This window comes from Onychostruthus taczanowskii, unplaced genomic scaffold (genome assembly GCF_017590055.1).
Source record: "Onychostruthus taczanowskii isolate IOZ18803 unplaced genomic scaffold, ASM1759005v1 scaffold16, whole genome shotgun sequence".
Classification (NCBI taxonomy): Eukaryota; Metazoa; Chordata; class Aves; order Passeriformes; family Passeridae; genus Onychostruthus; species Onychostruthus taczanowskii.
In genome coordinates this window covers 6,217,816-6,244,601 of record NW_024498795.1, presented here as the reverse complement: position 1 = coordinate 6,244,601, position 26,786 = coordinate 6,217,816, and the positions used below count along the sequence as shown (strand labels likewise).

Below are 26,786 nucleotides of genomic sequence, written 5' to 3'. Positions count from 1 at the left end.
ATCTCACCTTGTCTTGATTCAGGAGAATTTATACCTGAATATGTGAACCTTGTAGTTTGGGTAGACTTCTTCCTTCCTAGAAACCTGCTTAAAATAGCAAGGTTTTGCAAAATGCCCTTTTTCATGTTGGAAATCAGCATTGTGCTGACACCTGTGAAGGGTGAAATGTCTTTCATTTAAATATAATTATTCATTGGTCATTATCATCTTTGAAGGCAAGTGTTGACAATCTTTATTTCATCTCAATTTAATTAACTTAACAGTGACCATTTAAAAACTTATTTTGTAGATTCCACCTTAAATCATTCCTTACAAACAACACCAACGCAAAAGAAAACTCCAACCTCTTCTTCAAGACAAAAAGACAAAGTTAACAAGAGAAATGAACGAGGGGAAACTCCTCTACATATGGCAGCAATTCGAGGGGATGTTAAACAGGTCAAGGAGCTAATCAGATTAGGTGCAAATGTAAACGTAAAAGATTTTGCAGGTAAGTTCATATGAGTACTCCTAACTGTATACATTAAAAGTAACACTGAAGTTGTTAACAGAGGTTTCCTTTCAGTTCATGTTGTATGCAAATGAAAAAGTATAACTTCATGGAAATTGCCAAAGTTGCGTTTTTCATTTCCAGTGGCAGTGGTAGTACTGTGACACTGTGGTACACAGTGTGTGATTAGAACAGTGTTTTAATACCGAGAGGTTTCACTTGTGTCCAGGGCCTTGGCGCAGCAGATATTGACAGAAATCTGTGCACACAGATTCTGTGTTCTTGCTGAACTTCATAGGGTTGTGCTGGGCAGAGGTAAATAGTGAGACTGTGGGCTATGGGAGGAGATGCAAATTTCAGTGATGGTGGAGGTAGTGTGCTGTGATGTGCACTGTCTTTACTGGGAGAGCTGATATGCAGCAAGGCAGAGGAGAGTGGTATGGTTGCCATGGTCATCTAGTCCTGCTGGATTAATGACTGCTTTGATATGTCAGTATTTGCTGTGATTTACATAATAGTTGGTGAGCTTTGTTAAGTTGTAACATACACAATATTTTGAGGTTTATGGGTCTGGATTATGTTCTCAGTGGGAATGGTTGAGAGGAGTTGAGGCAGCAGGCCCCCGTGGGAGAAGCTAAGAACTATATAGTACAATTAGTTGTTAGCTCAAACTTGACTTCGAGAGAAGATATTAATGAGATGAACTGAAATCTTGACTTTAGGTAAGGAATAGATTGCTAATTTCTTGATTTGAAGAAGGTAGCTGAATTTGTATTTGAACATGAAGCTGCCCAGGAGTAGCATGTAGAGGAAGAGAAGGTGACAAGCAGAAGTAGAGCACTATGAGATCTTCAAAGAAGTTGAGAGGGGAGATAAGAAGAACTTGTTAACAAGAGCAATTTCAGAAAAGGAGGGGGAGGTTCAGGGGAAGACAGGCCCATAGAAATCACTGGGAGAATAATAGAAACACTTGAAGAAGAGACGTAGTGGGTTGACCTTGGCAGGCTGCCAGACACCCGCCCAGCTACTCTCTCATTTCCCTTGCTCAACAAGATGTGGGGAGAAAATAAGATAGAAAAAAAGCTCTTGTAGGCCATGTTAAAGACCATTTAATAAGAACAGTAAAAGCTGCCTGTGCAAGCAAAGGAGGAAGAGGAATTCCTTCACTACTTCCCATCGTCAGGCAAATATTCAGTCCCTTCCCAGGAAGCAGGGCCTCAGCAGGTGTAACAGATGCTTGGAAAGAAAGACAAATGCCATTGTGTACAAACTACCCTCCTTCCCTCTCCTTTCAGTGAGCTTTTATAGCATGACATCCTATGGTATGGAATACACATCTGGGTAACTGTCCTGGCTATGTTCCCTCCCAAACTCGGGTGCAGGAGGAGAGAAAGAGAAAACCATGACACTTCACAAGCCCTGTTCAGCAGTAGCCAAAACACCAGTATGCTGTGCAGCCCCAAATACAATGCACATTACTGTATGAGTTGCTCTGAAGGAAGTTAACTTCACAGCTTCACCCCAATCTGACCTAGGGCAGATATTTTATTTTAAAGGAAAAGAACAAAAGGAAAAGCACAATGGCTGAGAACTGGTTCAGAGAATCAGTTGGATTCAAGTTGTTGGAGATTTCATTCAGAATCTGGAGGAGTTGTTTGGGATCAAGTGAGATATTTTTTTATTGGTGATCTGAAGTGAGAAGCAGAGATGGCTGAACTTCAAAATACTGTGTAGAGGGAGAAATCAAGAAGAGGGGGAGGATTGAAGCAGTGAGTCATGAGTGGAGAAAAGTAGGAATTTAGGATGCAGTGTAGTTTAGAGAATTAGAGGTTTTATAGCTAAGAATTTGGCAGAACTAAAGGAGAAGAAAATGAATTAGTAATGGAGGAAGTAACCCTGCTCATGGGATATCTGCCAGAATGATACTGCTGTGTGAGAACAAGAGTAAAGGAAACAGATACTGACAGCAAGCCAGCACTAGAGTTGGCAGACTGGACATTGTGAAAGGATGGAAAAGCAAAGCAGTACAACATGGAGAAAAATAAATTATGAAGATAATTAATACAGAGGATAAAAGACAGGGATCAGAGGGCTGAGAGTAGAAGAGTGTTTCACGTTGGGTGAGTGTGAAAAGGGCAAATGGCAAGAAAATGGAAAGATGGAGGTGGTAGCCAGACAGTGCTGGAAGTGAGTAACCCAAGTGATGATTGAAGAGGAAATTTAGTGTATGAAGAGCAGAAAGAAGTGTTTTGCTTTAGAATAACTTAGAACCTTTTTTCTTTTTTTCCCTTTTTCTTTTTTTCTTTCATTTTTTTAGCTGCTTTTAAAATTTAAATGAGTGGCAGCTTAGAAGTTGAGTGAAGGCTGAAGGTGAGAAATCCCATTACTGAGGGATTAGATAAGTTAGGGGTTTCTTGTACCTCCACTTCATGGATGTACAAGACTGCTACTGATAAGCTCATGTGATTAAACTCTTTTATTGGTTATGTTGGAAACAAAAGTTGAATGCCTCCCCAGAACTGGGCTTTGAGAAGGCATCAACAACAGTTCGGGTCAGCTATGAAGTGGAAGTAATCAAGCTGGGGAGAGGAAGTTGAGGTAAGGAATATAGTATGTGTGGGTTGTCATCTTCAATTGACATTCTGCTACAGAAAATGAGCACTGAACTTGAGGAAATCAAAATTGCACAAAATGACTAATGTTCTGGGAAATACCAGAATAAGTTCTCTGCCATTATTTATTAATGGCTTGTTATCTAGCTGCTAATGTTGTTAATGATTCCTAGTAGTACATGTTCAGTAACTCTAAAGGAGCACTGGTTATGCCAATTTGCCACCCTTACCATTTCCAGTAGTGTGGTTTTCAAATGGTTTCCATATATTAGAATATTATTTATATATACACCTACCAGATTTCAAATATTTACTAGCCAAAGAATCTCTGACATGTTTAGCCTGGGGATTTTGTACCAGATTTTGTCTTCTATTATTTGATGTGTGATTCCAGAATTCAGCTTAATCTCAGAAAAACTTGGAATTTGATGTGAGGATTAAAGTTGATAAAGCGTATGTTGTTTATCAGATGGATGACATTGCTGTTCTAACAAGTACTGTCAGAGTGTTTTGAAATGTTCAGAGGCAATAGAGATCTGTAGCACAGGAATGAAAAACCGAATCTTTGATCTTTGTCTTAAGCCTACCACTCTTCACTCTAGGTTGGACACCACTGCATGAAGCTTGTAATGTTGGTTACTACGATGTTGCTAAAGTACTGATAGCAGCGGGAGCAGATGTGAACACACAGGGCCTGGATGATGATACCCCACTCCATGATTCTGCTAGCAGTGGACATAGAAACGTGAGTGTTCTGGGAGAGTGGGAGGGGGATTAGTGTGTGGTTTGAAATGCTGACGCTTCAGTACAAATCCTAACTGTCCTCATTGCAGTCATATGGTCTTGTAGTTCAGCTTCTGCTGTTTAGGGGGCATCTTAAAGTTGTTCTGATTGTATTTGTTTCATCTGACTTCTATTGCCAGATATTTCCTACCAGTATCTGTTAAATATTTAAAAGTTTCATCTTTACTTTCTCAGCAAATAAGCACTTAAGTGACTTTTTTTGAGAAACTTTTACTGTATAGAATTCTCAAAGAAAAAAATTCTCCTAAAAGTATACTGTGGATTCATGTATATTATACATACATGTTTATAAATACTTAAAGGTATATATGCTATTTTTGGTTTTAAATATTTTAATGGCATTGAAATAGAGAATTGATGTATATACTTAATATTTTTTTGAATTTACCAATCAGCACTTAGTGGAGAAGACAAATGGAGCTCTCTAGGTGCTTTACATTAACTTTCAAATTTGTTCTTGATTTCTTCAAGTAAGATGCAGAAATGACTCTGCTTTTGCTTTATATCTCTTTTATTTCATTACTGTGTATGCAATCTGTTGTATAAAGCAAAAGACAGAATACATCCTTAAATTAAGTACACCTTGCAAAGTAGATGTTCAGTTTGAAAGGCTTTTCTCCAAAAGATAGAGAAATTACGTATGATAATCTGATGGGAATTTTTTTATTAGCTGTTTAGTAACTGCTTTTTTAGGTATGTAAACAAAGATCTTGGGTCTTTAGATTACGCTTTCATAGAGCTGTAGTAGAGTCTTGGAGAGTGAGAGCTCTTGCTTGTCTGGTATCAGTACAGGTACCTGTGGCCATCTCACTGACAATATGTACCAGAATAATTCTGAAGCTTCCTGTTAAGGTATCACTGTCTGCTGAATTTCTGCATTCTTTTTACACATAGGGGGTGAAAAAAGTAATTGATACTGGACACTGTGCTAATGCAGTGGCCTTAGATTTACTGTAATATTAACAAATTGTTGCCTTTGATGATGGAGAAGTTGATGATTTTGATGTATTGCATGCAGTTGCAGGTGGGGGTGCTTTGTTCCTCCAGTAAGATACTTGGATCTCTCTCAGGGCTTTTTGGAACTGCCGGGGAAACCAATAGTACTGTGACTTGTAAAAGCCTATCTGTTGCCTTATTTAAGTGGAATAAAATTTGGAGCAAGAGGATGAATCAAGTGCAGAGGGGTGTAAAGAGCCTAGTAGATGGGGAACCAGATAAATTGTGTGAAGAAATGCTAGAACAGCAGGAACAAAAGGCCCCTGTTTCTTTCTTTTATAATAATGCTGTGTCTGTGTAACAGAGGGCAGCTGTCTCTAGTCTTCCCCTTCAGCTCCTTTACAGAGCAGACTATGTATGTACTACCTAGACTTTTCATTTTCATTGCTGAAGTCTTGCTTTCCAGTCTCAGTATCATAGATAGGATCACATGTCATGTTGCTCACATTTTGTGTGCAATGGGAGATTTTTATGCTGGTCAGATAACATGTTGTGGATAACCTCAAATTTAATTTTTTTAATACTGCAGATTGTGAAGCTGTTGCTTCGACATGGTGGAAATCCATTTCAAGCTAATAAGCACGGGGAAAGACCTGTTGATGTTGCTGAAACTGAAGAATTGGAAATGCTGTTGAAAAGAGAGGTGCCCATCTCTGATGATGAGAACAGTTGCTCAGGTAAAATTAGCATTTTATTGCGTACTTAATGCATCATTTCACCTAAGGTTAAGCGGCCTTAATTTTTTGCATAGTGTTAGCTATTAAGGCTTGCTGCAGGCAACAATTGATATTGCTAAGGTTGCCTTCCACTTTTATTTTCAGAGGTAGCTTGTTAAATTTTTCAGCTGCGTTATCTGAAATGCATGTTCTGATTTTTTTTTTCTTTTTTTCTGTCTTTAGTAAGCCATTCCCACTTTGCAAATCAACTCTATATCAGAATGGTGATTTTACCAGAGAAAGAAAAGAAAATACCATATTTGTTGTAATACAGCATGTTTCTGAGATGGTTTGTTTCATGATGAAAAACATCCCCAAAGTCACTTACTTCCCCTCTTTAGTAGATTAATCAGGAGTCAGTGTTTCACATGGGTGTAACTTAGTTACTCAGTGGTAGAAAAGTTCCTGCCAGTGGGGGGCCACTGGTTTCTGTGGGTGAAGTTGCTGAAGTGGAGGCAGTAATTCTTGGTCCCTCCTATGTTTCTGCAGATTGAGGAGTAGGTAATACCTCTTGGAGCACAGAAAGAACTGTTGCCTCCTCTTAAGCAAAAGAATCTTGACCATGAGTAACTTGCTTGAGTGCCAGACAGGAACTTTTTATTTGGCTTTCACAGAATATTCAATGATTCAGAATCTTTTAGGTAAAAGAATTGAGGTCCATCTGAAAACTGGCCAGAATCTAGGCCAGAATGGTGGTGATTAGTGGCACAAAGTTTATTTGGAGGTCAGTACCTGCCTCTGTACCTTGGATCAATACTGTGTCCACTCCTGTTTAACACCTTCATTAATGGTTGGGGTAAAGTATTCCATCAGGAAGTTTCCTAATGACACAGAACTGGAAGTTCTGAGCAGGAGTGGGTGGTGCATCAGAGAGTTGTGCTGCCATCCAGAGGAATCTTACTGTGTAGGAGAAATGGGCTTGCGGGAATCTCATGTGTTTTCAGCAAGGGGAAGTGCAAAGTCCTGCAGCTGGGGAGAAACAAACATCCAAGCAGCAGTGCAGGCTGGCTTCTGACCAGCTGGGAAAGCAGCTTTGCAGAAAAGGCCCTGGCTCGTGCTGAACAACACCAGCTTGACCATGAGCCAGCAATGTGCCCTTGCTGCAAAGAAGGCCAGTGGTGTCCCAGGCTGCATCAGGAGGAATGTTGCCAGCAGGCTGAGGGAGGTGATCCTCCCCCTCTGCTCAGCACTGGTGAGGCCACAGCTGGAGTGCTGGGTCCAGTTCTGGGCTCTCCTGTAGAGGAGAGACCTTGACACCATGGAAGTAGTCTAGGGAAGGGCCAGGAACATGACAAAGAGGCTGGAAAAGCAAAGACTCAGGGGAATCTTGTTGATGCATAAAAATACCTGAGGAGAGGTTGCAAAGAGGACAGAGCTGGGCTCTTGTCACTTGTGCACAGTGACAGGACCAGAAGCAGTGAGCACAGAGTGAAACACAGGAAGTTCCCTCCGAACAGCAGGAAACTTTTTTTTTTTCACTGTGAGGATGGCCAAGCAGTGGCACAGGTTGTCCAGGGAGGGTGTGGAGTCTCTGTCCTTGGAGATAATTCAAAAGCTTTCTGGGCATGTTCCTGGACAGCTGGCTCTGGGTGTCCCTGCATGAGCAGGGTGGGCTGAACGAGATGATCTCCAGAGGTCTCTTCCAACCTCAACCATTCTGTGATCTGTGAAAAACACATGAAGAGCATCATGTCACATGACTGTAACAGTTGGTTTCTCTTTCCCAGACAAATACATAAAACGCAACCCCCTAGGAATGTTTCCTAGTCAAACTTTCAGTATACTTCAAGGAAAAAAAGTCATACTGCCCTATGTTCTGATGTAGTGTTCACTTTTTTGGCATTAGAATAACCTGAAATACAGTGTGTGGTCCTTCTGTTCTAATGGACAGTTGTGGCATCACTTCACAGAATCAGCTTCAGCTTAGTGTAAGCGTTGATCTTAAGACAAATATTTTTACATTTGTGTAATAGAAACTTGTTACTGTTTAGCAACTGATTCCTCAACTGTCTGTGCAGGGTATTGTCCTTTAGAAAGAGTCAGGTTATACAGGAATTATGCACAATAGGTGAGGTTTTCAAAATTTAAACTGCATTACTTTTATTAGATATAAATGTTGATTAGTATTTTTACATGCCTAAGTGAGAGCTGTAAAGGGAAGGGAGAACTTTGATTTCATGACCTTTTGTTTCCTCTTAAAAAGCTTAATTCTAGTGAGAAGTTTTGCTTTGCATTTAAGATAGGTTTTATTATTTTTTTCATTTGTAGAGGTGACTGCTAAACTGAACTCTTTTGTCCTGAAGTGTGACAAGTGTCCAATCAGTATTCAATTAGTTTTCACTTTCCTTACTCTAGATTCTGAAGAAGCTCCATCTGTAAATCCTTCCAGTGTAGATGGGAATGTTGATTCAGAAGCAGAAAAGGACTCTGTAGCCAACAACAGCAAACAAACGGTCCCTAATAAGGCACCACTTCCATCTGCTCTAGATGAGTATGAGTTCAAAGATGACGATGAAGATGAAATGAAAAAAATGGTTGATGACAAACATATTCTTAAAAAAGACCCAAGGAAAGAAGATGAGACTGAAGTTGAAAAGACCAGCTTATTTGTGAAACAAGAAAAAGTTGTCTTTTCAAAATCATTCAAAAACAAAAAGCAGAAACCCTCTAGAGTTCTATATTCAAGTTCTGAAAGTTCAGATGAAGAAATACTTCAGGACAAGAAAATGGTCTCTCCTTGCTCTGTTTCAGAGACAGCAAATTCTGATGTCAGAGTGAAGAAAGAATATATGGTTACAAACGAGCACAAGCAAAAGGGTAAAGTTAAAAGGAAAGTAAAAAATCAAAGCAAAAATAAAGAGAATCAAGAAGTAAAGCAAGAAAAAGAAAATGCTAGAGTAACAAATATAGCTACTTCTGGGTTAGATTCTTTAGATAAAGCTAGAGAGGAAGAAACCTTTAGGAAGTCTTTCACCTCAAAAGAAGATTCTTCTTTACATCTGTTTCATATCACTGCTGGAAAATCTCCAAAGCATCCCTGTGGGTTAAGTGAAAAGCAGTCAATGGCATTGAAGCAAGAAAACACCAAAACTTGCTTATCACCAGGAGGTTCTGAAATAACGCTGCAGTCCGAATTAGTTCGGTATGATCACAACACTGATGCTGATTATCTTGTAGAAAGTTCTAGTGGCAAATCTTGCAAGCACAAAGAAAAAAGCAAGCATCATCAAAAGGATTTTCACTTGGAATTAGGTGAAAAATCTAGTCCTAAAATTAAAGAGGAAGATAATAGCTCAACATTTGAGAATTCAGAATATACTTTGAGAAAAATTGACAAGGAAGGTAAAACACTTAAAAAGCATAAATTAAAGCACAAAGAAAGAGAAAAGGAAAAGCACAAAAAGGAACAGGATGGGGAGAGAGAGAAACACAAACATAAAGAAAATGTTAAAGAGCTTCAAAGAAGTATTGAGTTTGACAGAGAATTTTGGAAAGAGAACTTTTTCAAAAGTGATGAAAATGATGATGCATTGATAAATACGGAACATGAATCTCTTTCTTCAGACAGAAAATCAAAGCTAGAAAAAACTGTGGCAAAAGAAGATAAGTTAGTTAAGGAGAGACAGTTCCAGAAAGAGAGAAGTATTAAAGATGATAGGGAAAAAGAGAAGAACAAAAAGGAAAATGAGAAGTTTCTCAAGGATGAAAAAATAAAAGATCTAAAAGAAGAAAAAGAAGTTATGCTTGCAGATAAGGAAATTGAATTGTTCTGTTTTGGTGTTAAAGATGAGGCAGCCAGTGTGCATATAGTAGAAAGAGAAACAGATACTGAAAAGCAGGAAAAGAATTTAAAGGAAAATAAAGAGAAGACAGAAAAGAGATTCTCAATCAAAGAAAAAGATTTTGAAAAGATAGAAAGAAAACATGGAGAAAAAGAGAAAAAGTTAAAGCATGAATACAAAACAGAGAAAGATAAAGCAGAAGTAAATGAAAATGCAGAGAAAGTAAAGGAGAAGTCTGGTTTTCAGCAAGCAGAAAGGTGCCATAAGGAAAATGACAAAGTAAAAAGCGTGGGTGCTCTTAAAAAAGGTGATGACAAGGAAAGAAATAAGGAAAAAACTGATAAGAAGCATGATAAAGAAAAGGCTGATAAAGACAGACATTGGGCTGAAAGCAAAGAAAAACACTGTACTGAAAGAAAAGTCAAACAGTCTGAAAAAGAATCTGAATATACTAAATCAGAGAAAAATAGAACTAAAGAAAAGGAATTTGAAAAAAAAGACAAATCCAAAGACAAGGAGACCTCCTCATCAGCAAGCTCAAAACATACGCAAGAGGAAAGGAGATGCACTATTACTGAAAGTAATAAAACAGTTCATGACAAACTGTCATCTTTGAAAGAAAAACCAAAAGATGATTTGTTGAAAACTCCAGATGGTAGAGAGAAAGATAAAAAAGATAAAGATATAGACAGATACAAAGAGAGGGACAAGCACAAAGATAAACTGCATCAAAGTAGTTTGCTGAAACTAAAACTTGAACATGAGAAACTTAAGCCTAAACCAGCTCCTGCATCGAAAGATGCTCGGCCTAAAGAAAAAAGATTAGTCAATGATGATTTAATGCAAACTAGTTTTGAAAGAATGCTTAGCCTTAAAGATCTGGAAATAGAGCAGTGGCATAGAAAGCATAAAGAAAAAATAAAACAGAAAGAGAAGGAACGTTTGAGAAACCGCACTTGTTCAGAACATAACAAAATGAAGGAAAAACCCAAACACTCACTATCTGAAGTAAAAGGCAAAGAACTGATTCGTTCAAAAAGTTCTGAGTTGCCAGATGTTTGTATGAAGGAAAAACAGCAGAAAGATGCTACAAGTAATAGATCACAGTCACTAGATACAAGAAGTGTCAATGTTGCAAAGGCTTCATTGGTTTTAGAGAATTTAAATAGATCCCCCAAATCAGAAAGTGAAAAGATGGGGCTGAGCTCCAGGTCAGTGTCCATGGTTTCTGTTGCGAGCTCTGAGGATTCTTGCCATACCACAGTAACTACTCCAAGGCCTGTAAGTGAATATGATTCAGACTTCATGCCAGAAGGTTCTGATTCCCAGATGTCTTTTTCACAGTCACCATTTTTAGCAAGTGCCAAATCACCAGCCCTTGTGGAAAAGGAGGCCGATGGTCTTGCTGAGTTGCCAGATCGCATTAAGCCACCTTTCACGAACAGACTCCCACAAATGTATGTTAGATCAACATCTGCTGAAGATGTTAAGTTGGTTTTAAATGAGTGTAGGCCTGTTATAGAGGTTCGAAGATGCAGCATGCCTGCTGCAGTTTCTGAACGCAGCAAACAGCCTCGAACATCAGAAGAAAACAACCAGAATGCTCTGCCATCAGTTCAGACTTACAATAGCACTTCTCCTAAACCAGAGCTACTGTGCAGTGCACTTGAAAGAGATTGTCAAAGCAGCGTGGCTGTTCTGCAGTCAAACTTCACATCATCTCCAAACAGAACTGTTAGCAGCAAGCAGGCAACAACGGGGACAAGTACCATTAAGGATATTGCTCAGATGAGCCCTTCGGAATACTCTAACGTGCATTTAGAACCAGGTAGTCAAAGTGGTGTGACTCAGCAAACCAAACTGTGGGATGTGCCTTTTGACAGACTTAATTCATTAAACAATGACTTTAACAGCTCAGGTTGTGGTGTACCAGAGCAAGATGCTAAAAGCATTGTAACAGTGCATAATTCTGACAGCAGGATGTTAAAAGAGCAACAAGTATCTGAATTTTTGCCTCAGCACCCTGAAATTAAGGGAACTTCCAGTTCTCAAGAGTCTGCATCATTTTTGCCTTCACAGTCGCCTTGTTCTTTACCTATCCAGCCAGTTCCACTTGTGTCAAAACATGTTTCTTTACCAGGCATTATCAGTCAAGATTCACCATTAGTACAGCAGCAAAATCTAGTTCTGACTGCAACTTCTGCTTTAGAAACAGATGCTACTAATACCAGAGAGCTGGAAAATGCTTTCTTCCCTTCAAACATTAGGAAAACTGATGCACCCATGGTTGTATATTCTGAGAGCTCTGCAAAAGATGGTTCACAGAGCTATGAAAAGGTGAATGATTTACCAATGGTACCATTAGAGAAGGATACTCCTGAAAGTGATAGCAGTTCACAGTTAAACGTGAATTCATACTCTTTCAGTAAAGTTGCTTGTAAGAATACCCTGAGTGAAGTGGATGGTAACACAACAGATACTTCAGATATTAGAAATGAAAAAGACCAACAAGAAAAATTGGTCTCTGTGCATGTTGTTGATAGTAAAGCCAATGCTGATCTCTGTGAACTAAGTTCAGGAATGTCAAAGGGAATTACAAATGAATTGGTTAATAAAAGCCCCTGCCCTGCAGACAGAGAAAATGTGTTGGTGGATGATCCACCACAGTACTCTTCTATATCTAATTTGGAAAATAGTTCACAACCGATTACCCAGGAAGAGGTGCATAAATACAGCCAAATAGTTAAAGCAGAAGAAGAAGTTGCTGAGGATCAGAAGATGGAACAGCAAGAAGTACCGCAAAGAATTACAAGGAACAGAGCAAATTTGCTTGCTAACCAGGGCAAGCAGAATCCTCTTGGCTGTACACAAACATCAGAAAAAGAGTCTGAATCATCAGCATCGATGAAAGCAAGAATTAGATTAACTGAAGATGATGATGCTCAGGTACATCATCCACGTAAAAGGAAGGTGTCACGCGTGCCTCAGCCTGTGCAAGCAAACCCTTCTTTGCTGCAGGCCAAGGAGAAAACCCAGCAGTCACTGGCAGCTATTGTTGATTCTTTGAAACTTGAGGAGATTCAGCCATACAGTTCTGAGAGAGCAAACCCCTACTTTGAATACTTGCACATAAGGAAGAAAATAGAAGAGAAGCGTAAATTGCTGTGCAGTGTTATTCCTCAGGCACCTCAATATTACGATGAATATGTCACCTTCAATGGCTCCTACCTGCTGGATGGCAATCCCCTGAGCAAGATATGCATCCCAACTGTAAGTAACATGGTATTTCAATATGCAGTGCAATGAAAGGCATATTTTGGTTTTATTTTTTTACCTTCTATATTCATCCTAACTTGCTTTTGAATATTCTGCTGGCAGCAATAAGTTGACATATGTCAAATTAATATAGATTAGTAGAATCATATTTAAAAGCCCCATTCACTGGAAATACAAACAGTGGTTTTACAGTCACTGTAAGACAAACCATGTATGACACCTGTCAAGGGCACACAGACAAACACTCTATTTCAAAGTATGTAAAGCCTACTCTTTCAGAAGTGATTTATTGAGAGCTTCTCTGAATTTCTGCTGTCAATAATTTTGTTAAAACTAATTAGTCAAAGCTGTTTCATTTGGAGGGGAGTGGACGTGCAGTGCTTCAAAATACCAAATCTGTTGCCAGATGTTTTAAGCAGGAGAGGTCCTGCCAGCTATCTCAAAAGCAGCAGATGTAATCTGCTGTGTCCTGGCTTTTGTAATCCATCAATCTAAAGTGTTCATAATTTTATTAAATAATGGCAAGGTCTTTTTTCTTTTTACTGAAGAATATCTGTAATTCAGAGATACTTATTTAGGTCTAAGCTCTCAATTTTTGAATGGACAAGTTATGTCAGCTCATCTAAGATAACTCACCTTTACATGAGAGTAAAAAGCTTTAGCTTTTTCCAGTAGAGTTGAGGATTTTTTTGATGAAGCAATGGACAGAGGTTTAATGTGTAAATTTTAAAATGTTTGCTTCATTATGCAGCTAGTCTTAATTCTCTGCACAAGCTGTTGTTCTCATTTTTGGGAATGACTAGGCCAGTTACAGTCTGAGGAAAGATGTGGGTAAGATGACCCTTTTGCAAGGTCTGTAGGTGAACCAGGGTGTATGGTGAGCTTCACCATGATGTACCAGGCTGTCAGCCTTCCCAAGTCTACAAGTCTTTCTCAGTAGCTGTTGCAGCTTCTGTAACATCTTTATCACAGATAAAGAGGCACAGATTTCATTTTTTTTCAAAGCTGCCACTAGTCAGGTACATACTGTTTCCAAGCTACAGCTTGCTGCTTTGGCATCACACTTCAGTGCTTAATTTGGGATAAGTGGAAAGTCGAGAAGCATGGAATATTTTTCCCCGGCTCACCTACTATCTGAGCAATAGAATTCAATTCCCAATCATAAATGGCAGCGTGTGTGTAGACACCATAAGGAGGACAGAGTTTGTGACTTGATATTAAAGCACTGACTTACAGTTATTTCCTGTCTCTATTGCTGTGTATAATAGGAACTCTGCAGTTAATGAAAATAAATTTAGGTGTTAGAGAGCAAAATCTCAGGTAACAGGTTCAGAAAATACCAGAGATGGATTTGTACTTCCTATTCTCAATGGCTTTTAATTAATTGTTGAAAAGAAAAGCTTCTTTTAAAAATGTTGATAAAAATATAAGTATGTAATGGAAGGATTACAGTTACTGATTTTTGTCTCATTTAGATTTCTGGTTTGCTTCCTTATGTGTACATGTTCTGATGGTAATGATGTTTTAAACAGTTAATTGTTTTGTACATACTTTGATGGTCCTGGTAATATTCTACAGATGTAGAGAGAACAGGTGGAACTTTTTGTTTCAAGTTCCTAGAAACAAAAAGGAGGAAGATAAATTTTGAGAAGCCAAAATAAATAATTAGGAAATTGGTGATTATTTTCATTAGAATTAAGGTGTAAGAAAAAGCATGAGTTTTACTCTAAATAAGAAGATACTCTAAGCAATTCAGTTTTGTTTGTGTGAAAAATCTCAAATGCAACTAAATGCTTTATTTAATTATTGTCACTTGTGTAAATGGACAATCTTGATAAAACTTCTCAGGTTTCCTTTCAGAAAAAAAAAGTTATTTAAACAATTAGTAATATTTCAGATTTAACTTATTGGCAGAATTTGCTTGTGTACACAATCTAATGATTTTATTTTGTCACCATTGAAAATCACAGTTGTAATGATTCCTGTTACAAATACATAAAAAGGAGGATTTCTAAACCAAGGATCATTTCATTCTCAGAAATGAGTGTTTGTTTCTTGTACACGTTGTCCAACAAAGTGAAAATAAAGACTAGGCGTAGTCTCTCTGAAGTGATGAAATATTAATAACATGTTGTTACACCTATAATGCAGAATTTAATAACAAACTGTAAAATTACCTTTTTGTCGTGTTTGTTTTGCCGTTTTTTCCTTCAGTTCTCTAATGATACACTGTTAACCAAATTTTTGCCTCATCAATTTACATAGAGAGAAAGTAGATACTCTTTAATTATTCCTGTGTTACAGATATCCTTTGTGTAGGTCTATGTGGAGACAGTGTATTTAGTCTGACACTCTGAAACTCGGAATGGTTGGTGTATGGAACAGTGTGTTTACTGTTCTCTGCATTGGAATTTTAATGATGCACTGTAGTTTATCTGATGAACTTCAAACATGCTATAGGTGGGAACCAGGAGATGGTGTGCTGAAACCTTGTTTCCACAGCCTTGTTTATGTATTGTAATTTAAAGCCTGGATCACCTAAGGCTGTGAGGATATTCGTGTATGAATTATGGCTTCCCTCTCACCAGTACAAATACAAAACATAAGGTAGGAGACATCAGGTCAGTTCAAAATAGGAGGAACCAAATCTGAATCTTCTAACAAAGAAATTTCAATTGTACTTGGCTCTGTTGCCTTTCAGGTTGTTCCAGGTTCTGCAGGGTTCAGTCTTTATCTGTATTATCTTTATCTGTATTGTCTCCTGAGAGGAGGTGCCAGGATGATTCACTGCCAGCCTCCAATGGCTATCAGCAGATGTGTTTCTAGTAAAGGGGATTCTGTCTGGTCTCCCTGGCATTGCTGTAGAAACTCAAGTAGTAAGATCTAATTTTAGGGGTATTACCAGAAACTTGTTTACAAAATGCATGAAATAGAACATTAGAGTAGGCCAGTTGTTTGGGTGACATAGAAGAGTGGAGGTTTGTAGCAGGCACAAATGGGGATTGAAGTTTAGAGTGAAGAGTTGATGCTGTAGCTGTAGTTGTTTTGATGCATGCAAGGCCTGCAGGAAAGTTGCTGATGGATTTTGATGTGTTGCAGATGGGAAGGGCATGCCTTGAACGTGAGCTCTGACCAATCAAACCTGCTCTAATGGCTGGCTCCAAGTGAGGTGGAGCAGAGGCGCAAGGCCAAGTTTTGTCTGGCTTTTCTGGGTGAATTCTCAGACTGGGAACAGAGAATTCTCTGGGCCCCTTTGTTTCCCTCTCTTCTGTATGGGGCCTGGGCCCTTAAGAAAATAGTTAAATGTTTTGGTTATGCAAAAAACAGAGGACCTTTTTTTTGTGTTCAGGCTCATGCTCTGTTCTTGCAAGTCCAATTTACATGTTTGTATTTTCCCTGCACAGTTTTTTGTGTTCTCTTTAGTAATGGTTTCTTTGACTAGGAGATCCAAGAGTCTCCTCTAGCTGTTCCTGCCTCAGAGCCTCCAAGTCAGACTTTTTGGTCTCAAGGAAACCAATTTCCTTTGTCTGAATCCAGTGCTGGTTCATAAGCTGGTATTTCCAGCAACTGCCCAAATCCTGTGTTCAGACTCCTGAGGATCTGAGGCTCACTCTTCCCAAGTTTCCAAGAAGAGAGGAAAAAAACAGAGAATTCCATAAATGACTGTAACCAAACCTAGTATTTAGCTGTACATTTTGGCAGGTGGTGCTGGGCTGGGCGGGAGTGAAGAGTTTATGAACGTATCCAGTGGCAATAGGGATCTCTGGGGTCATGGAGACCTGTCAGTGTCACACAAGTCTGAACATAATCTGTGTTCAGGGCTGAACATAATCTGCTGAAACAGAGTTCTCCACGTTTAGATAGAAGTCCACACAGCTCTGCTGTCTAGATGATCGGCTACTTGTCAGGTTATTTCTGTGGTGTTGATTTTTATTTCTGTTGCACAGTTAAAAGGTCTGTAAACTTAAGGGAATAACATTTTAAAATATTTGAAATGTAGTAACATTACAAGAGTGAATGGGTTCAAACTGAGAGAGGGCAGGTTTAGATTAGATAGTAGGAAAAAATTCTTCACTGTGAGAGTGGTGAGACACTGGAGCAGGTTGCCAAGAGAAGCTGTGGATGCCTCATCCCTGGAAGTCTTCAGTGCCAGATTGGATGAGGCCTTGAGTAACCTGGTCTAGTCGGTGGCATCCCTGCACATGGCAGGGGGCTTGGAACTCGATGACCCCTGAGGTTCCTTCCTACCCAGACCATTGTGTGATTCTGTGAAATTGTTCAAGTGATGTGGATGCTTACCAGCTCTGAAATTTTTATTTCTGGAAAACCCAGGTGTGTAAACCCAAACCTTATTTAGATACTCTATCTTGTTTCTTATCTGTGCTTTTCTGTAAGCAAAATAGTGGAGATTTTGGGAGATGATTTGGGTTTATTAAAATTAAAGCTTGATAGTATTTACAAGCATCTTGTCATATTTTATTGAAAGATGTGACAGCACTATTGTATTCTACCATGAATGCAAAGTCTTTGGGAAAAACTAGACTATAGGGGGTGTATTTGTTTTTAATATTGATGTTTTACACAAAATGGTATATGCCATAAACATTACTGGTTTGAGAGCCAAACTGTTTCACTAAGAAAAAATGGAGTGTATCTTGTTCTGTAGTTTGAAATGTGAAGGAGTTGAATGTCGTTTTGTACAATATAATAATTTAAGGAATGAACTGCAATCAGTTATTTGGATTATGTGCTATAATTCCAGAGACGTTGGCTAGCTTCCCCTTGGGAAAAAAATTGTCCTGAAATAATTCTCCAATATAATACTAATTCAAGCATTTCTGGTGGATTAATCACTTCATTACTGGAATGTATAGGTGCAAGATTGATACTAATAATCTGGTTTAACCTACAGTGTGTCTGTATTCCATAATGGGTTTATTACTTCTTAACAGTTGAAAGATATATTTTATTGAAAAGAGCTTTATCTTTCTGCTTGTGTTAGGTATGAGGTAGGGTAGAGTAACTGCAGGTACTTACTTGAGTTGTGGTTTTTGGGTATCAGTGGTAGTAGGCAGTGTTTCATGTAGTTTGAATGGGTCTTTCCAGAGCAGTATCAGTGCTCTTGCACCTGTCAGGTGTTAAAACCCATGCTGAACTGTCAGACAGAGCTGACATAAGGGAAAATAAACTTTGGGTGGATTCTTAAAACTCCCAAGATGTTTATTAGTTGCTTCTCAAACAGCATCTGATTTCTGCAGTTGCCAAGAGTGCTCCAGGTGCCTTGTCAGTGTTTTTCATACAGCTCAGACCAGACAGTAATTCTGGCTGTTTACTATAATTGGCTGAAGATGCAAAATGTTTATAGTATAGCAAATCAGTAACAGCGTTGATATGTCACTCAAGTCTATTTGTTTTTTTTAAATTATTTTCTTTCTAAGGAATAAGTTTTTCTAAAAACTTATTTGAATAACTGACAGGAAGAAAAACTTCTTCAAGCTGCTGTCTGGGTCACTAGTCTGCTTTTTGTGCTTTCTTGTGTTCTGTGTGATTGCAAAATTAGGAGCCTGTTTGGTTATCTTTTGCGCAGTATGAAATGCTGTTGCTGTTGTATGAATATATCAAGTGGTTTGGGGTTTTTGTAGCAATACTTTTCTTTTTTTTTAGTTTTTTCTTGCATTTTGCTAGGCAGTTTTTATCTTCTCAAAATGAACAGCAGTGCTTTAAAGGATCTTCAAAACAGGAAGCAAGTTGTATTCTTACTATATTCTACAATATAGCCTTTTTAAAAAAAGCACCTATGGAATGCTGATAATGACTGGTTAAAAGCTCTAAACAGCTTGAAACACTGTTTTCACTTGGATTTATTAATTTTATTATATGGAATCCTTAAAACCTTTTATTGTAAACACTGCAAACACATTGAATTCACATAATTTACGGAAAGTAAAAAGTAAAATTATTTTTCTTAAAAAACGCCTCATTTATCGTTTCTTGGGGTTTTTTTTGATAGATTGCATAAGCAATGGTAAACATGTTAAATACACATTCACTATATTATTTATAAAACTTTTTCCACAGATTACACCACCTCCATCACTGTCGGACCCACTTAAGGAACTGTTTAAACAGCAGGAGGTTGTAAGGATGAAACTACGTTTACAGCACAGTATTGAAAGGGTGAGACTAATTTATTTTTGATGTCCTGGATTTAAGCTTTAGGACTTTTTGCCTTTTCAATGAACAGACTACATTTTTTCTTAATTTAACAGAGTTTAGAAGTAATCTTCTTTCTATCCAAATTTATGAATTGGAGAAACTTCGAAGCGGGGTGGGGAAATGGTTTGAGCAGCTGTTTGCAGAACCCTCAAGTTGATAAGATAACAGCTTTTTCCTGTTAATTGCTCTGAGTTGTGTCCCAGATTTATCCTAGAGGCAGAAGCTTCACACTGTAGTTTTGAAAGCTAATAATGATTGTAGACTTCAGAACCAAATTGACTGAGTTAAAAGAACGGAAGATATAGTGAATTCTGTATTGAGAGGAGACACGTGTGGCTCTAAGACTGAAACACGTTTGGCAATATTCTGCTCAGAAACTGCGTAAAATTATATAAGAGCTACACCTGTAAGCATCACTGATTTTGAACACAGAAATAGAGAAATTATTCCTGGTTTAGGAATGTTCTTTAGTTGTAGGTTGCCCTTTTTCCTTGGTAACCTAGCTTTAGATGCCAGTGTTGTGAGCCAGATAGCTTGTGGGCACAGGCAGGGCCCCTTTCTGACATGGATGTACCATAAGGATTTCCACATAGTTATATAAGGAGCTGCCAAATCCAGTGTGATACTTTTTTCAATTGGCAATTTCAATGTGACTTAACAAACCCAGCTGAGGGAGGGGTTTTACTTGAATTTAGTATTTCAGTGAAGAGTATAAAATAAGCAAAGAAATTGTAAACATGGTTCAAGTTCTGAGTGAAAAGAAATCAGTTGCAACTAAAAATATTGTGGCCAGCAGGGCAAAGGAGGAGATTCTGTCCCCCTACTCTGCTCTGGTGAGACCACTCCACCCCCAAGTGCTGCATCCAGCCCTGGGGTCCCCAGAAGAAGGAGGACATGGACCTGTTGGAGTGAGTCCAGAGCAGGGCCAGGAAACTGATGAGAGGGCTGGAGCACCTCTCCTTTGGAGAACAGACTGAGAAAGCTGGAGCTGTTCAGCCTGGAGAAGAGAATGCTCCAGGGAGACTTCATTGGGGTTGTTCAGTATTTAAAAGGGGCTTATAAAAAAGAGGGAGAGTGACTTTTAACACAGGCAAATAGTGATAAGACAAGGGGAGGTACAGTTGTAAACCAAAAGAAGAGAAATTTATATTAGATACTAAGAAGGAATTCTGTATTGTGAGGTGGCGAGGCACTGGAACAGCTTGCTCAGAGCTGTGGATGCCACATCCCTGGCAGTGTTCAATGCCAAGGCTGTGTGGAGCCCTGAGCAAACTGGTCTAGTGGAGGATGTTCTTGCCCACAGCTGGGGTTTGTAGATAGATAATCTTTAAGGTCCATTCCAGCACAGACTCTATGATTCTAACCAAAGGAAAGGTGGTCCTTTTGTCTGAAATACAGGAAATACACTATAATATTATAATGTGCCTTCTTTTATTTTGATAAAAATTAGAGTCATTTTATTGTAGAGCAGTAAACACATACAAACATTCTTCTTAATTTAAGTGCCTTAAAAAATTGTGCATATTTCTAGTTATTTTGTTCATATAGGCTGTTCTTCAAATGAAATCCACTTTATACAATTGTAAGTCAAATTTTGTCAAGTGAGTTGTATTTTTCTTGTCTCAGTTTAGGAAAGAATATTTATGCAGATGTGAATCTAGGGAGTTACTGCATGATGTTTTTAAAAGAATTATCCTACAAATAATGTATTTCAGCTTCAGTTTGCTTGGCCACTGTGCCTGGAGTAAAAGGCTTCATACAGTTAACATTCACAAATCTGTATCCCAACCCTATGCTCCTCCTACCTTTAATCTTTCACCACCCTCATTAACCAGGACTTGGCTCAGTAAGTGGAAACATTCAGCCATCAGTGGAGGCTGGGGCTAAGGAGAAGGTGCTTTCAGTTCTGACATCCATGGGACACTCTTTGCATCATCAAATTGAAATTTCGTATTTGATTAGAAGAAGAGCCTCTCCTACCTTCAGCAGCTCATTTCTCACAGTGTTCAAAAGTGTAAGCCCTGAAATGTTTAAATTAGTGGACATTTTTATGAATGTTTAACTTGCTAAATGTGTATCTGTATGTTGTTGTCTTAATTAGGAAAAGCTTATTGTGTCTAATGAGCAAGAGGTTTTACGTGTTCACTACCGAGCAGCCAGGACCTTGGCTAATCAAACTCTGCCCTTCAGTGCCTGCACTGTGCTGCTGGATGCTGAGGTGTACAACGTGCCTCTGGATGCTCAGGTAAAGATCTGTTCTCCACAGCTTCAGGCCAAAAGGGTCTTGCTAGCCTGGCTCAAGCATTCGGAGAGAATTATGCTCCCATAGCAAAATTGTCATTGATTTGCCTGGAATTAAGATTATGCCTGCTCTAAATTGTTACTTATATTGGGCCTCATTTGGGTAATAGGAGGATATGTGGTTTTTCTGGTTTGTACCATGTCTGGTTTGCTTTCACCTCCAGGAATTATGAGATGGATAAAATAAGAAAATTCCTCTGCTGATTTTGTTATAAAAAACACATTTCAGTCATAAACAGAACATGTTTTTGAAGCTTACGAATACAGCTTAAACAAGAGCAAAGAAATTATCAGCGTAGAAGATGACATCTATCAGTAATCCAGATAATTGGAATGCAGTAGTGTGTGAAGAGATGAAATTGGTTTATGAAATCTGGAGATACTTTGTGGACATATCCACATTATACTTTCTTTCTCTGTACAAGGCAGTCACTAGAACTGTACATAAAAAACAGATGACCAACAGTGAAATGTTAAATGGTACCAGATAAAATAACTTTTTTCAAAATTACTTCAGGCTCCATATGACTTTCTTGTGCCCTGTTATTTACATGTTCAATGTGAGTATTTAGTCCTGATTAAAACATATAAAATAAGAAATGTGCTTCACAATCTCTGTATTGTGGACTGTCACTCAAAAGTTGGCTGCAGCTGTATCTCTAAGAGAAAATAATCTCATGGTGTTGGTATTTTGTAGACAGTTTTTCCAACTAACAATCACAGCACCAGCATTTGACACCTGTTAGTGGCTGTGAGAAGCACATAATGCAAGGAGGAAATGTTGATGTTTTGGGTGTAATAAAAGTGTTGATGCATTGGATGTTGGGCATTTTAAAATGAAACACATTTCCAACATGTGGGAGATTTTACATTCATTCTGCAGCCCTTTATAGAATTATTGCAGCTTCCAGTGTTTCTTCAGTCAGTTACTACTTTTTTCCCCAGTTTTTGAAGAACTAGACCTATGCCCAGCGAGGTGATTCAGCAGGAGATAGCAGTTTTTGGAGACTGTATTGTTGTCTCATTTTAAGCTTCATGCAGATAAATTTTTAAAGCATCATTTCCTTAGTACTTCTAACTGATGGGGCAAAAATTTTTCTCTTCCAAAATTTGGAATATCCTTTTCTTTATTTCTGCTCCAGTTCATAGGCCTTGACCTTTTTAGAGATGAAGAGTACATGAGTTGTGCACAAAACTGCATTTTTTAGTTAACATTTTGCAATTCGTTTTAAGTAAACTGATTCCGTATTTGAATGTTGTGAAACAAAAGGAATCTTTGCTGGGGGAGAAGTTGAGGTGTTGTGTGTGCCCCCCAAGTATTGCCATTTTTTTGACCATCTATATAATAAGAGCAGTAATAAAATGCCTCTCCTTCCCCCTCACTACTTCAACAGCTTTGTGTTTCAGTCTGTGGCAATTTTTCTTAGGAAATTACATTGCATATAATGTTTAGCAAATTATGAAATAAATTTTTTATGTCATTGAAATCAATGTTTTATACTACCAGCTTGATGGTTTGATTAAAATTTGCTTAATGGGAAGAATGTAGATGCATAAGAAAACATTGTCTAGTAGTGCATCTGCCATTTTCCTATTATTACCTCATTAGCAAATACTAATTTTGTTCTCTAGAAAGGTCAATCTTTGCACATTTGGTTGGGCTTCTTTTTGTTTGGGCTCTCCTTCTGCTACAGTGTACAAATTCCTGCAGTGTCTTTTTTCTCTGAAAGAGGAACAGCAGCTTCTTGTATTTAGTGGTTATCATTTAAATGTTAGATTGGCATAGTCTGGCTTTAGGACTATGCATAGAGTATATCTAGTTTCTCACAGTGGGCAGATGTGACATTCCAAATCCTTTTGAAAAAGTTGGAATTTAAAAAAAAAAAAAAACTATTTCATTAAGCAGGACGTAATATAGGTCTGCTCAATGTTTTAATCTCCTTTTGGGGATTCTGATGGCAGAAATATTTTTTAATGGCTTTCAATGCTTGTGTAGTCAGTTAAATGAGGCTGCTTAATTTTTCCTTTATTAATGTTTTTGCTTTTCCCTGAGGGATATTGATTTCATTTGTTACTGAATTTTAAAGAGGAAAAAAGAGAGACAGTAATTTTGTGGAAGGATCTTTTATTAGTTAAGACTTTAAGGTGTAAATCCTTAAGCCTCCCCTTCTAAATTTCAAAACCAGAGCAGAGTAAATAACTTGAGGAAATCTGAAAATACCCATTTTTAGTGAGCAGCTGGCTCACAGTGGAAGTGTTGGTCAACATTTATACTTTCATATACCTTTGTGCTTTGAATCTGTTTTTCCATGAAAGCAGTGTGTTTGTGGGATTGTTTACTGTTTTATATCCCACAGAGTAGGTTTTGTGTTTTAATGTTTCAGATTGAATCATCAAGTTTGAATAAATTTTTGTTTTTTGCAGACTGATGACAGCAAAACATCGGTGAGGGATCGATTTAATGCAAGACAGTTCATGTCATGGCTGCAGGACGTTGATGATAAATTTGACAAATTAAAGGTACACTTCTTGGTTTTTCCACTTTAAAAAAAATAATAAAAAAACAAAATTAATGTCAGCATGAAGATGAGATGAATAAAGAGCAGATTTGTGTGCAGAATCATGGGCTTCTGTGGAGGCAACACAAAGGAAGGTATATCAGTATAGAAAAAACCTAACTTTTGTTCGTGTAGTGTAATGGAATATTCTGAAAATTTCTAAATACATACTGGGGGAATTATTTACTATCACCAGAGAGGCTCTTAGAGATATTTCCTGTGTTCAAACCTGTTGCAATAGTATTTTTTTTCAAATACTTCAATAACTTCTTTCTCGATTTTAAACCAGACGTGCCTTTTGATGAGGCAGCAGCACGAAGCAGCAGCGCTGAACGCGGTGCAGAGACTGGAGTGGCAGCTGAAACTGCAAGAGCTCGATCCTGCTACGTACAAGTCTATCAGCATTTATGAAATTCAGGAGTTTTATGTTCCTCTTGTTGATGTGAATGACGACTTTGAATTGACACCCATATGACAGCCAGCACCGTCTGGCTCGCCCCTCCCCGTGGACAGCTAGAGACTGAGGTGCAGTGATGCACAAAGGCATTTTTTCTTTTGAGACAGAGCACTTAATTCTGTGGAATACGACCTTTCTCCATAATTCGGGTGTTCCTGCAGAGAAGTGTGGCACAGACACTTGTTCAAACACAGAAGATGGAAGCTGATTTTAAATTCAGACTCCCAGTAACTGCTGTTATCTGTGTTTTAAAATTGCCTGTAGCTTTAGGGCTTATTGCCGAAAAATATGACAAAACCTGGTGAGTTTACAGCGCTGGAAGCTGTTGATAACTAAAACATCCACCAAAAAGCAAATGATACTTAAAATCTGCTATAAAGCTTTGTATTATGATACTTCAGTAACAGTTGAACTCCCACAGAAAAATGATGAGAAAACCTGTGGAAGAAAGTGTAAGACTTGGAGGAAAAGAATCAATCTTATTATGTTTTGTAAATTACTGTACAGATTTCTTTTTGAAAAAAGATGTAATATTGTCTTCATTTATAAATAATTTATTTTATACATATTGTGCAAATGTAAATAGTCTTGTAATTAATGTTCAAACCTGTATAAAATAGATATTTTAACTGTAAAACTGTTTTTGTCTAATGTTTTATTGGACCAAAGTTGTCGTTTCTATTAAGTGTAGTGTGTTCCTGGTTGGCAGTTCCTTTTTGTATGGCATGTGTTCCATTTAGCTGCTTGTTCCATCACATAACTGTAAGAGGATTGAACTGTATTGCATGCTCCACAGGACTCTGAACTCCTTCTCTTCAATAACTGATACCTAAACTGTTGTAATATTTACAGAATCATACTTCATATTAGTCTGCTGTTGTAATGCCATACCTATAACTTCCTATACTGAAAATATTTTTGTGTAAAACAAAAAAACCCTTTTGCTCTTATATGGTGGTCTCGTAATAGAGCCTATTTTTTCCAACAAAATGCCTTTGAATTAAAATTCTTAAATTGTATATTGTCTATTTTAATATTAATCTATGGAAGGGATATGTAAATAGTTGTAAATATAATACTTAATAAATTTTATTGGTCATGTTATTAGTTGGAATTTCTTAGTATTGGAACCCTTGATATATCAAACCTTAGCATTCCTGCAATATATAAGGAGACTCAGTGGAAAAGTTAAAAAAAAAATTCTCCATGTTGTGAAATTTAATGCTTTTTTATTCTTAGTACTGTTAATGAGCAGACAGTTAATTATTTATTAGTAGGAGGTTACAGATATTCATGAAAAAGATTTGTTACCCTCCAGGCCGTAAATTATTCAAGAATGTTTGAGATCTGATGTCTGTGAAATTATTTCTGAAGGAAATGAGGCTTGGGCAGGACAGCTGGTTACTCAGAGTAAGAGATTTAAACTCCTTGTTTTTGAACTGATTTTTAATGACTGGGTGAGCTACCACAGAGAATTTATATTCCTTGTGCTTGTGTGAATGTCCAGGGGGCATTTCCTGGGGCAGAGGGCAAACGGGCAGTGAACAAGAGACTCTGTGGGCAGCAGACTCCTTCCATCTGCACATCACTGCTAGTGCCAGTTTAGAATAGATAGTAACTCAAGCACAGTAAAGCAAATTAATATGTAGTTCCTGCCCTGTAAGTTTTCTTTTTTCACTTTTAATTTGTTTTAATACGTGTGGAAGGAGAAGTTGTTCCTGCTTTTATTACAGGAATATCTTCCTGACCTCATTCAAAATTGAAACTATTGAGGAAAAAGCAAATTTCTTCTCAAAGTTAAATACTCTTCTGAACACAGCTGTAAAATCTCAAAATGCTACAGAAATCTGTTTTATGTGCTTGAAAAGATGAGGAAAAATGGATAAAGCTGCAAGGTGTTAACTAGTAAGTGGGTACAAGTTACTTCTATCGGATACTTGCTAGAGTAGTAAAAAGTAGTAGATGACTGGAAGTGGCAGAAATACGAGATAAAAGTAATTAAGAGGCTAGCAAAAAGAACAGAAAATAAACTGGGTTGTAGAAGTCTTGGCTGTGTTAGAAAAGAAGTGTGTGACAAAAATACATAGTGTGCAGGAGACAAGAAAAATATTTTGGCAGTATCTTGTAAGGAGATGTGAAGACAGATGTTTCTTAGCATTAGCCTGGCTCTTCTTTATAAGGAGAAACGATTTCCCAGTGTGTGCAACAGAGTTTTTACAATTGCAACTTCTTAGTAAGTTTTATTGCTCCAAGTTGTTTCAGTCCCATAGATAATGATCTCTTGGCTTCTCTGATGTGAATCCAAGGTTTGTTCCGATTGGGGTTTTTTTGTTTTGTTTTGTTTTGTTTTTTCCCGACTTTACTCTGTGGCATGACATCTCATGTGTTGTTTAAGGACACCGGCCTGTGGATTTACCTCCACAGAGTGGTGGGAGCTGGGAAGAAGGCATGACATGGAATACGGTAGTAAGGCGTTGGCGCAATTGTCCTGTTTCCCTCGCCGGGGTCTCGCTGCCTCCTGGGAAGCCCGAGAATTACTCTGAGTTTCTGTGTACCCAGCCAGGATCCTCTTGTGTTT

The 26,786-nt window shown here is 38.0% G+C and overlaps 1 protein-coding gene across 3 annotated transcripts in view; it reads left to right on the top strand.

The window, feature by feature from the left end:
- ANKRD12 (ankyrin repeat domain 12) overlaps window positions 1-25,312 on the top strand; it is a 59,063-nt gene extending 33,751 nt beyond the window's left edge. For 2 of the 3 annotated variants that reach the window (XM_041399264.1, XM_041399265.1), the window contains 8 exons: window positions 290-490; window positions 3,705-3,847; window positions 5,432-5,579; window positions 7,974-12,670; window positions 18,755-18,853; window positions 20,994-21,137; window positions 23,618-23,713; window positions 24,041-25,312. In XM_041399264.1, the coding sequence (XP_041255198.1) occupies window positions 290-490; window positions 3,705-3,847; window positions 5,432-5,579; window positions 7,974-12,670; window positions 18,755-18,853; window positions 20,994-21,137; window positions 23,618-23,713; window positions 24,041-24,226 (5,714 nt within the window). In that variant the 3' untranslated portion in view covers window positions 24,227-25,312. Of the gene's footprint in view, window positions 1-289; window positions 491-1,910; window positions 3,089-3,704; window positions 3,848-5,431; window positions 5,580-7,973; window positions 12,671-18,754; window positions 18,854-20,993; window positions 21,138-23,617; window positions 23,714-24,040 lie in introns of those variants that run through there. The other variant, XM_041399266.1, reaches the window with a different exon arrangement.
- Window positions 25,313-26,786: the final 1,474 nt, after the last annotated feature.